Source organism: Sinohyriopsis cumingii, chromosome 6, assembly GCF_028554795.1.
Source record: "Sinohyriopsis cumingii isolate HCF-2022 chromosome 6, ASM2855479v2, whole genome shotgun sequence".
Lineage (NCBI taxonomy): Eukaryota > Metazoa > Mollusca > Bivalvia > Unionida > Unionidae > Sinohyriopsis > Sinohyriopsis cumingii.
In genome coordinates this window covers 21556739-21570310 of record NC_142966.1, presented here as the reverse complement: position 1 = coordinate 21570310, position 13572 = coordinate 21556739, and the positions used below count along the sequence as shown (strand labels likewise).

The 13572-nt window shown below is 35.3% G+C and overlaps 1 protein-coding gene across 1 annotated transcript in view; it reads left to right on the top strand.

Annotated features, from left to right (window-relative positions):
* Positions 1-13572, top strand: part of LOC149796474 (uncharacterized) — a 294892-nt gene that overhangs the window by 25923 nt on the left and 255397 nt on the right. The window contains exon 4 of the mRNA XM_089961179.1: positions 10050-10198. Coding sequence (XP_089817305.1) covers positions 10050-10198 — 149 coding nt within the window. The remainder of the gene's footprint in view (positions 1-10049; positions 10199-13572) is intronic.

Here is a 13572-nt window from a genome sequence, read left to right as displayed (position 1 = left end):
TGCTAAACTACCACCTACTGTATAATGAACTCCCCAATGGATGTTCAACATTACAGGTACAATCTAGTATGTGAGTGGCAAGCCAAACTGAAAAATATCATTGATGATTATACAGTAAAAGTACAAAATTATCACAAATGTATAATTGTTGTTGAATTGTGTATTTGGCATCCGCTGTTATTGCTGGAACCGGTGTATTGCTATCAGCAATAACAATGACATTACCAGCAGTTGTAACAAATTGTGTTTCAGCTGCAACAACAATTGCTGGTGTTCTTAATATCATTAAAAAATTTTTATCTACATATACAAATATGAAATTGCATGAGTATACAATACAGTTGCATACAGTGACGCTAGCATATTCCAGATTATATTCGTTGATATCATCAGACCTTAGTGATGGAATAATATTGGATACTGAGTTCACAGAAAAGATTAAGATTTACAACAAGGCAATAACTGTCAGAATCTATGTCCGATTTGGAAAATCGGGATTTAGAATCAGGATTTAACAATGTTGTCATCGCAAGAATTACTGCAACAGATCGTTGCTAATACAGCTCCGTCAAAAACCATGATCATATCAGCAAGCTCAACCAATCCTGAGTTCAGTGTCAACTGCCATTCCAGCGAAAGAAATAGCACTAGCACAGTTATGAGTATATCATAGTTGGCCAAATATTAGATCAAATTTATTTGGTGGTTTGCATGCAAATAATGCTCTGGTATTTGCACATAAAAAAACGTGATGAAACCCCAGACCGGAATGTTGTGGGTATACCTACTGGTAGTTATCAGATCGAACAAATCAATGATGAATTTCAGTGCAGAATTAAATCTATTACTGGAGAAGAATCCAAAGTTACTATCACTGTTCATGAACCAACACTATCAGTTGCAGTAGAAATAAACTCTCTAGATAATGTTGTAGATATTTATAAATTGTCAATCCGAACAGTATTAAGATGGCCAGAGATACCACCTGTTTATCAAGGACCACCAGAACCACAACAGTGATTTCTCCACGTACAAGAAAATATTTTTAGAACTTCCAGAATATCAGAAATATAAACCATGGAAGATTCATTCAGAAGCTCGTGGGAGTTTTTACATTACTGAAGAAGATAATAAAATATCTTTGCATACTCGTGATGTTAATGATGAAGAAAGAATACCATATATTGCCGTTGAAACAATTAAATTGTATTCAGACATTATTAAGTATGAACATAAGTAAACAGTAAACTACGTAATTTATTTTCTAGTATCATACAATATTATGAATGTAAAACAATAAACTATATAAAGGATACATCAAAACCAGGTTGTGTCAGACCTTGAATATATTAATAAAACTGTTACTTACACAGTGATTAGTGACGGTCATTTTGTACTAAAAAATTTGGATGGAACGGTCATAAGCTTTATGCAGATGTTTCTAGACGCCTATAAAATAACAGAAAATCAATTACAAACGTTTGTAATACCAGGATACGCCACTGACGAGCTAAAAGAATCAAACAACAATGTTATTGATAAAAAGTTTCCCAAAATTGTTGATATATGGAGAAAATTAAACCCACCAGTAGGTATTCTCAAGTATAACAATGATCCATACAGTGGAGGTTGTCATATTTTGCCAGGTATTGTTAATATAACATCAACAATCACAGTCAATCTTGTATGTGATGCAATTGATGGCAGCTATAAAGTAGATCTTGAAAAATCCAGTCAGGCTCAGCAAGGATATATATTTTATATAAATTTACACCTGAAGTACCTTTTGAATATTTGATCATAGAAGAACCCATTAATCTGGTTTATCTGTGATGTCATAATCTGTTATTAGCAAGAATGTGATATATTTACAATCTTAGATTTAATGAGGGCACAACCTTCCATGTGAAGTCCTAGGTTACCAAACAATATCACTGGACAACAAATTTTTACAAAAGTCATGTTACTGAAATAAAATTAGTCAATTCTTATCAATTTTTATGTGCTGAACACGAATATGACAGTCAAATTGCAAAATTGGCTCTAGTTTTTTTGTAATCTGCAAGAAATTAATGTTTACATAACGAAATGCATTCCAATAGTAAAAGGTCAACTGTAATAGCCTACCTATAAAAAATCAAGTCATTGACTACATCTTAGATTTCTTTGCCTGTCTCTTGTACAGCTGTTCGGGAGCATCTCTGAGGAGTGTCCAGCAGTAGTCAGCCAGCATTGTAGTGGACCATTTTCCCTGGTATCTTTGTTCCATTGTTGCGATATCTTGATGAAAACGTTCGCCGTGTTCATCACTAACAATACCACAGTTGCTAGGAAAGAAATCCAAATGGGAATGAAGGAAGTGAATCTTTAGAGACATATTGCAGCCAAGTTTCTTATACTTCATCAACATGTCTTCTACTAGTTCCTTATAGTTTTCTGCCCTAACATTTCCGAGGAAGTTTGTAGAAACTAGGCGAAAAGCATTCCATGCTTGTTTCGCGTCACCTTCCAGCAAGTTGTTGAACCGGTCATCTTTGAAAAGCTCTCGAATCTGAGGACCCACAAAAACTCCCTCTTTAATCTTTGCTTTGCTGAGTCGAGGGAATTTTTCATGCAGGTATCGGAATGCTGGCAAAGTCCGGTCAATGGCTTTCACTAAGTTCTTCATCAAACCTAGTTTGATGTGAAGGGGTGGTAGCAAGATTTTCTGAGCCTCAACCAGAGCTGGGTGTTGGATATTCTTCTCTCCAATGGCTACATTCTGCCTGTGAGTCCATTCCTTCCTCATGTAGTGCATTTCCCTTGCTCGGCTATCCCACTCGCATAAGAAACACATGTATTTTGTATATCCTTGCTGCAGTCCCATTAAAAGGGCAACTACCTTCAAATCGCCACAGAGGTGCCAGCTGTACTTGTTATACTCAATGGAATTCAGTAGCTGCCTTAAGTTATCGTATGTCTCTTTCATGTGGACAGCTTACGCTACTGGAATAGATGGAAGAATGTTTCCATTGTGCAAAAGCACAGCCTTGAGACTCAGTTTCGAAGAGTCCACAAATAGTCTCCATTCTTGTGGGTCATGAGTGATTTTTAAAGCATTCATGAGGCCCTCAATATCGGAACAGAATATCAGATTACTTTCCTTTCTGAAGAAAGGCTCCAATTGCTGGTGGCGCTTTCGATATGCAGTAATTGTGACATCTTCTTCTAGAAGATTCCATTGTTGGAGTCTTGATCCTAGCAATTCTGCCTTGTTCTTTGATAAGTCCAAATCACGAATCAGGTCATTTAGTTCTTCCTGTGTTATTCTGTGTGGGGTTGATGATGCACCACAGTGAAAATCTGGATCACTGCATGCTGATGGACCAGGAGAAGAACAGGTCGACTCACCTTTGTCTTCGTCAGATGAATCAAGAGAATATTCTGCTGGAGGTTCTGGAATAGGAAGTCCCTCACCATGTGGAACTGGTCTCAATGCAGACGGAATGTTTGGGTAGACTATTCTCGACTTCTTTCGCTTCGTTATTCCGCCGGAAAGAGGAGGAACCAAGCAGAAGTAACAGTCATTTAGGTGGTTGCTTGGCTCTCTCCACACCATTGGGACTGCAAACGGCATTGATGACCTTTTGCAATTCAACCACTGTGAAAGCTGTGTTGTACATGTAGCACAGCATATATGCGGAGCCCAAGGCTTGTCTTGGTCACCAACCTTGCATCCGAAGTAAAGATGATATGCCTTCTTCACTTGAGAATTGATACTTTTCTTCTGGTTGGCAAATGTCACTTCCCCACAAATATAGCAAAAATTGTCCGCGGTATTAACACACTCTCGAGGCATTACTGTTCTTTATTGTACGTAAATGGATAAAATAATAAGTTTTATGTAACAGTAGCTTGAACTGTCTCGCACAACGTCTAAAATATTTTAAATGCTGAACCTATCTGATTGGGCTTTATATAGTACACTGCTTACGTCAGCTTCAGCAGCCGCCTGGCATTAGTATAATAGGCCTACACATGTATAGTACACTGCTGACGTCAACTTACTTCAGCAGCCACATGGCATTAGTATTGCATTGCATCAGAAAATGATGCAATCAACTGTGGATGATGTGAGCATGATGGTATTATGCAATGTTACATCATTATTCCGGATGTTGCTGCAGTCCTACTGGAGAAATTTACACAGTGAAACATAGAAAATGAGGTATATGAATATCTTCAAAACGAGAGCCAATACAAATTTTTCACGGTTATATTCGTGTTCGGCACACCAAAATACTACAGATTAGGGCCTTTTCAAGTCAGTAATGATTTCACTGTTGACCAGTGTATTCTAGCAAGTTCAGATGGTACATAGATATATATATATATATATATATATATATATATATATATATATATATATATATATATATATATATATATAAAATCTTAGCTCTAAGGACAGCACAACCATGTGTACTCCTAGAATATCAAACAATATTCTAGCAAAGTTTAGAGGGCAATACAAATTATTTACAGTATAGAAAATCTTAGCTCTAAGGATAGCACAGTACATATAGTAGCATATTGACAGTATAGATAATCGCACAACCCCCAGATTCGCAAAGGACATTCTAGGTTCAGAGGATACATGTATAATCTTAATTCTATGGACAGCACAACATACAATCTTATCTAACTTAATTCTATGGACAGCACAACATACAATTTTATCTAACTTAAGGTGTCACTCACCAGTCATAGTGTATTTTTGAGAGAGTGATATTGTAAGGTGAAGATGGTTGCATTTAAAATATGCACAGTGGAGAGAATGTTGGCATACCTCTGTGCTACTTTAATGTAATGTGGCTGACATTTCTTTGGATATTATACTTTTGGAAACTGTACATGAACTGTGCACTCTGCTAACTAAAATGACTGCTTCTTTGTGCTTCAAAACTCAGCCTGAATTTGTATAAAGTACACTATCCTTAGCTGCTATTAAAATAGGGAAATTGAATTTTGCCAGACTGGACAATACCAGCTTCTGAAAGTGGAATGAATGAATTACCAAATATGTAAAATGTACAAAAAGTTATCAGCTCTTTCTTATACAGTTTACCTCTAAAGTTCAGGAAGTGAAAATGAGCAAGGTGCACATCTGGAATAAGGCCAAGCTGTATACTCTATAACCCAGATTACACCCATCAATCATACACCAAAATAAAGGAGATTAAGGGTTCTTTGAACTATGCCAAAAGACACAATGTCATTTTTAAATAGCCAATATAATCAGTGAGGAAAGCTGGGGAAATTCTTTTTTGTTAAAATTCTAACCCTATGCAAAATGTGAAACTGTAGAGCGCTGCCTTATATTCTAAGGACGGTACAACACTAACTTATTCTATAACTTAATTCTAATGATGGTACAATACATATACAGGGCCTTCTCCACATTCAACAGATTTCTGCACGCCCTACCCCATAATCATAACTGCAGAGTGCAAAAGAGTAACCACCATGTAGTGACATGGTGGGAGGGTGTACTTTATTTCTTTTGAAATTTGAGCTTGGAGTGAACCCCAATAATAACACAGGTCCCACGCTATGTACACTAGCCAATACTTAGAAATCCAAAAGAAGTGCACGCAGTGGGTATGGTTTATTTGCTGTGTGTATTTTTCTTTTTTTCTTAATTAGTATTGCTAACAAAATCTAGAGGAAGCAAGAAATCTGACAGATTCCGAAAAATAAGGATAATGTTTCTTAAAAACCAAAAGAAAAACCCCAAAACATTCATCAGTAAGTAAAACTATAAGATACATGCTCTACCTTTATCTAACTCCCTTGACTTAGTCGAATCACAAAGTGATTGACGTTGAAGTTCTCTGTCTTACAGTTGAGTTACACTCTTAATTAAGAACCTTTGTTTGTATTTCTTTAAAAATACTGATCTGGTTATATTATTTGCAACACGATGCATTGAACCGAGTGTATGAAAATATCAAAATATTTGCTAGCTGTATTTGTTGATTGTAATATTATTTCTTCACCAGTCTCCATGCTCCCAGATTTAATATCCCTCCATGCAATTATTTTTTGTATACTAGTTTCACCAAATGTTCAATTTTAACTTTGTGTAATAACTTGTAAATTACACAAAGAATTTTATTAACCTGAATTAATATGATCAATCACAAGACCATTTTTGAGTAATCCGTGAAAACACTCGTATACAAATTTATGACAGAAATAATGTTTCTTCCCCCATAATAAATCTGAGATAACCAGTATTAGTGAGAAAACCTACTTTTTTTTTGTTTGACAGTTCATGATTATACCATCATGCGATGCTTCATAATTCTTGTTGATGGGATATTTTACAAATTCATTTTTCTCCAAATTGTATAATAATACTATTTGTCTAAATATTATTCTGAAAATCTGGTGAGATAGTCTTAAGCTTTTTTGATGACCTTGTCGTTGCTGGCGCAATTTAAAAAAAGATCATAATGTCCTTTCAGCTCTCTTTATCTTTTACCACCCTATTGCACACACAACTGCATTTATCTTCTGACCCCCACACCACACTTCAAACATGGTTTTGGTCCTTGACTCCCTCTTTGTATGCTTTGTAGGTGAAATCCACATAATTTGATTATGTAAGCTTTGTTATAGGGAGTTGTAGAACCTATCATTAGCTATTTACACTGATTCTTTGTTTGAATCATTTTATGTATAATTATATTTCAGTTTAAATATATATTTGTCTAAATTATAATATGGAAGAGTTTGAGAGATTATCAACAAATGAACCTTCTAAAATTAGATTTGATCTTGACAGAAGAACCCTGACTTGCTGAGGCGAGTTCTGGTTGATCTGATGAATAAAACTCTGATTAAAAATATGCATATCACCAAGAAAGATTTTCGCGATGATGGTGCAGCTCATGTGTGGTCAACATTAAGATTTATGCATGCGACACTGACAGGTCTTGTTGATGCTACAATGAACAACTAATGAGCGGCAATGATTATTAATTATCTTGACAATTAGAGATATTTTTTCAGAGTAAAATTCAATGCGGAGCTAGATGATACTTGGATTATCCATGACAAATGTGACTCTATCCGTCTTCACACTGGAAATATTATGTTGATTAAAAATTCCAAACCAGATATGTTGGCTGGTATTGATAAACCATATAATGAATGGGCATATCCTGTGACTGCAGTTATTTATGCAATATATCCACTGAATAATAACATAGCATTCATAATCTCAAGCCAATGAAATTTTCGAAAATAAATTAAGTAGCCTAGCGAATTACAGAATATTTCACAATTGCCAAATGTGGAAACAGTTTAACAGATCTAAGATGTACAAAAATAAATGAGTGGGCAAAAGCAATAACCTGAGAGATCTTGTATGAATTGAAATATAAATAAAATAGAGGAGCTCCAATAAATATTATTGATCATTATGCGCATGCAGGGACTTCGGCTATAACAATATTTCCACGAAATCGAACCGTTAAGTTCTATAAGGGGCCATCCATTTAGTACGTACACAAAAATATGGTCAAGCATGACCCTCCCCCTCGTGCACATGTGTACTTTTTTACACACTCCCACCTGTGTACATATGCTTGACCCCCCTCCCCGAATTCTGTAGAATGGCCTATATTTAATCCACGCAGAAACAAGCAAGGATTGATAATATTAACGTGTTTAATAAAACAGATAGTCCATTGACATTGAATGTCTAGCTGCATGAAGGAAATAAGCTGTGTAACTACAAAAAGCGTCTGCTAAAATTCAAATGTTGAGTTAACCCAGTCAAACAGGTTATGTATTAGACAAATTATTATTGTGGTTTCACCCCCACCCCCATTTCCTTTGTGTACTTACCTTATCAGTAGACCCCCTCATATGCAAGCGTATACATTTGGGTTAAACCTTCTCCCACTCCATGTGTACATACTAAATGGATGGCCCCTAATGGTGATATGTTTGGTTTTATCAAAAATATCAGTAAAAGTGATCCTGTATCTGTGTGTGTGTTTCAAAGTTCTGATGATGGAAACTATGATCCATTTGTACAGCCTAATGGAGATATTTATTGTACAGAATCTCTCCACAGAAAAATGACAAATCTTGTGTTGAAATATACCCATGATGAAACTGAACAATTACTGAGTAATTGATTTAGCGTTCTGTCATATGCTGCTCATTTTGCTCAGAAGGAAAATTCATGGAAATCAACACGTTTGGAATTTCTTGCAGAAATACAATGCATTTGTATGGAATACGGACACGATGGATTGTGGAATTCCAGATACAGTTGCAGGGATATTATCTCGGTTGATATTGTTGCATGTTATCCCAGAAGTTTCCTTGGAATGATGGGAGAGTGTTCTGTATAATTTAAGAGATTTGGACATCCAACACATGAGATGACCAAAGCTGCTATAAATGGATCTTTACCAGATTTTGACCTGACTGGATTTGCATGCATCGAGTCATTCGAATTTGCACCGAAAAACCTTCATCTAATTGTTGCTCTTTGGTTCAGAAAGCATTCCAATAGTTTTATTATGATATATGCTTGATGTAAAATTATTAATGTCGTTGGTTGTCATTGAAGCAATTATATCATATCATCCGCAGAAACAGGTTTGGCTACCACAGCTAGAGAAATAGTCCCCTGATGAAAGTCCTGATATAACTGATTTTGAGAATAAAATCACAAAAGATCTTGGCAGATAAATAATTGGTAAATTTATGCAAGGAGAATCATATGATCATAAACGGCATTGTACAAGATTAATTTTAGATGATGCTGAACTTGATTTTATAATTACTGATTCAATGGAGAGAAACACATTATAAGTCAAAGTAATATTAATTTATCGGATGGAACTAAATAAGGTGCAATCATTAGTTACAGTGATGGTGAGTCGCCGCAGTTTACTCATAATAATTTTTAAGAATAAAAGTTTTGTACTAAAAAACGTACAAAATGGTTGTATGGCCATACACTGACAAAAAAGGAAAAAAAACGTACAAATTATGGGTAAACCATACAAATTGACATGTATTTGCTCAGAGCGCGCATGATCTTACAGTCACTGACACAATGCTATTGGTTTATCTATCTCTCACACATAAACAAACTAATAAAAAAAACTCTTAAGTTAATTTTGATGTAAGAATATAAGTTGCATGAAACTTGGCCATCATAATCACATGTCTTCTGATTGGTCAAATGAAGAAAGTACCTATCTGCACTACACAGAGGTATCTTGGTTACTAATTATCATTCATGATTTATTATTACTCAGAATCAAACCACAGTTGTACCAGTTTATTTTTTACATTAATATGCTAAGTAGTTGAGTATTTTAGATCATTTTGATCTTTTTCAGGTCTAATGACTATTTTTTTTAGTTTGGAGTTCAATATATTGTTTGTATTTATTTTTATTTGTACTTCGAAAAGAAATATTTTTTTTGCAGTTACATGAATTAATGTGTGCACAAAATAAAAATTTACATGGAAATTTTAGAATATTTACAAATTCAACTATATGTGCAGTCATAGAGGGAAGATGAGTTATTGATTTGTTGGATTATGCATTTTCATTCCCTGGGTCAGTATTTAATGGGGGAGTGGGCAAGGTCTGTTCTATAGCACACAGTTTGTGTAAGTCATACTAATCTTAAAAATACTGTGCCACAAAATCTGCATAATGAATGAAAATCATGACTTATATTTTCCAGCCCTATCTTTCTTTTCAAAATTCCATCGATATATTTAGACCCTCTCCCACATTAAATGTTCAGTTCTAAGATATACCCTGGGTGAGTACAATGTGGGTAGTTGATGTTGAAATGTAAGCTATTTAATTTAAGTTGCTGTAGTGTTTGCTAGTAAACCCTAAATGAATGTGTTCTCAAGTGTGAAGGACTGGCTATCTCACAAAAAATCACAATTTGTAAATATTAATTTTTTGAAATATAAAAATTAGTTTTTAATGGTTCACATGGTCATTTTATCTTCAGATTTAGATGCTTTGCAGTCATCCAGCATGCAGAACCTAGACAGCAATAGTAATGGAGAAAGGCTTATCTCTCTTCATGCAAAGCTGCACCAGGAGGCAGACAAAATCAGGAAATGGAAAAACCAGACTGAAATAGAACTCAAGCAGAAGGTTGTCTACAGTATATAAGTACCCCTTGTTCAATACATGATTAATATAAATTAATATGAATTTTGTACATTTTGATTTATTCAATAGATTGTATTAGTTACTGTTATTAGCCTAAATATCTGATCCTTCTAATTTCCAGACACCATATTAGAACATTTTAAAATAATTTTCAATAGTACAAATTATTTCCGGACACCATGTTTCTTAAACCTGATGAAAAATAAAATATTCATTTTGGAGCAATAAACTAAGAAATGTAAGTTTAAACCTGTTCTCAAAAACTGTTTTAATAGATGATTGTGTAACAAGATAACCAGGTTGGATTTCGGATTTAGAACACTTATGATGGTGATACAAATACAGTGTTTAACGATGAATGATGTGAATGAGAAAAAGATTAGTGTGACCCTGCTATAGCGCGCTCCATTATAACGCAAATTCGGATATAATGCGGTCGTGGCTTGGCTCCCTAAATTTCATGTACATGTATTTTTCTTGTGCACAAGAAAAAATATTCTTAAAAAGTACAAAAAAAACAAAAAGTTGCTTATCATTTTGGGGAAGAGATCGTGTATGAATAATACAAGACAATTGTGGCTTGGCTCCTGAAATTTTATATGTATTTTTCTCGTACACGAAAAAGTATTTTTTTTCTTCTTAAAAGTAAGGAGAGAAAAAAACATAAACAGTTATTCTGGAATCACGTAGGTCTTCGCCAATGTCGCAAACTTGGATTGTTTTTCCTTATTGGCTGCAAAACATACCATGTGGCTTTTTTTATTTATTGGCAACATTGTTGGCTGTTTAAATTTTTTTATACAACCATTGGTTTGGAGTGCAGAAATTCAGAGGCCCCATGAAAGGAAGCCGCAAACTGGATATAAAATGCACTGAAATGTATCTATTGTTACATAAACAAATTCTTTATCCATACTGACAAACCATTTAAACAGTGCATTGTTATATCATAATCTGCTTATCTTGACATCTAGCATGAGTTCTGTATGTTGTGAAATATCCGCTTTTTTGAGATCAACCGGACGAGGCATTGTCTCGTAATCTATCTTTCATCAGATTTTCAGCTGCTCGCTAGTAATTAATATATTTACAGACTGACATTTGTATGTGGATGGTAAGTAAAATTCCTCTTCTTTTCACTCAGAATTAAATCCTTCAGAAAACTCTTTTTCTGTAGTAATCCCTGTCATCAGAACACCTGCGTCTCTATTGTCCATTGACCCTTTGTTAATTTTCAGACGCATGCATGGAAGGCAGCATCACGCTGCTACCACAAATGGAAGAAAAAAAATACATCATACTTTTTGGTTTATTCAGTAGGCATAGAGGGACAATAACTAGAATAGTCTAAACAACCGCCAATTCCTTTTTAAAAATGTACCCAGATAAAATAGTTTGCTGAAATTTCAAAGGAAACAGATTACCTTTGAAGCACTGACTGTTATGAAAACGTACTCAGCAAATGGAAAAAATACGTCTCAATCATGCAATACAATTATTTGATGTTGCCTCCACAATAAGAAATAAGAATTCATTTGGTTCTCCAAAGCTATCCTTTAGTGGTGACTTCAATAGCGCATGCACCCTTCATCAAAGAAAGCCGACTACAGTCTTTCAACAACAGCAAAGAACTTTTCTTCAAAGGAAGTCAGTACCAAACTTAAAGGGGCCCCGAGTGGCCGAGTGGTCTAAAGCGCTCTTCGTTACGGATCACTTCCATCTCACCTCTGTCTGCGGCAGTTCGAGTCTTAAGATTCAGCCAATGTGGGCATGTAAGAAAGCTTGCCAGTAGCTTCTTGTGGGTCGGTGGTTCTTTCTTGGGTTTTCCCGAGTTCTTCCTGCACCATTAATACTGGCCGCCATGTATAGCCTATCGTGTGCTGAAAAATGGCATTAAACCCCACAACAACAACAACCAGACTTAAATAAAAGTGATGGTATCTGATGGATTTTCGCATTTCCAACGTGATTGGAACATGTTAACTGTGCTGTGAATGTTTCCTTTTAGTAGGGAAAAGGTGTATGCTTATAAACATTACAAATGGCGGCTTAAAACGCAAACTAACTTTTACCAACTTGGAACGTACTTTAAAGTAAATGTGTTTCGGCATTCGTTACGTGATTGTGTTATGTTTTTCCATTGAATTCAGACCAATATGACCTGTTACAAAATTAATGAATATTTTAAAGCTGTGTGTGTGCATATTTTCAGTGTAATCACTTGTATTGTGAATTCAATGCATATGATGAGGTTCACAGGTGAGTACATGGTTTTGATACTCTAGTCATGCTATACATTAGACTTTTATATATAAACAGGATTTACGTATATGTACCAATTCATGGTTCTCTAGATAAAGTAAACTATTATATTATGTCTTCTCTGTTTTCACTACAGGTGTATTTCTCATTTAATATGCATCAGTTTAAGATGGTAACTGTGCTGACGAAGCACGTTTTTTATCACCCGCATTTATTACCCCACCCACTCCCCACACAATTATTTTTTTTGGGGGGGGGTACATTTTCTTCAGCTAACTGACTTGGTTGCATATAACACGGTTTGGTATATAACGCGGTCGAGTTTTATGGCTCCCAACTACCGTGTTATAGCAGGGTCACACTGTATGATTAATACGTGCGTGTATTAGATTCAAAGGTTGGACAAATTTAATATACTCCACACAAACCTGATAATGCAACAAATGAAAATATAAGTAAATGACCTTACACAGTACAAGGACAAAGGTGAATGATTCTCAGTAATTTCACACAATGCAAAGAATGATGTGTTTTACTTAAATAGTAAAAATGAATTCACTCAGATACTGACAAATGGGGTATTTTACTCAAATAGTAAAATGATGAAAACAAAGGGACAAATATCATACCAAATATCTTTACAGTCTCCAAAACACTGCGTATTACAAACCCAAAATTAGCCCATGACTAAAAGATTACATGTATGGAGTTACACACTGCGTAAGCAGCACACTTGGCTACCAGTCACACTGGTCAATCAAGCAGTCAGTATTCCAGGTAGTCACTGACCACCATTCAATTCCTTGGTCAATCAAGCAATCAGCACCCACTAATCAGTCAACTACTCAAGCAGCAACACTGTTCACTCAGCTCTGTGGCTGCTATGGTTCAGCATTACAGCTGCTATGACCAACTTATGTGGTTAGCTCTACAGCTGGTACCACGTCGACTCCAATCAGCTCTACAGCTGCATCTCCGATCAGCTGAAAATACATCTAACACCGTGTACTATGAATGACACAGCCATTCAGATACACCTGTAATGGCTTCTCTCTGATATGGAGTTATACTTTTGATGTTAAACTTACAAAGTA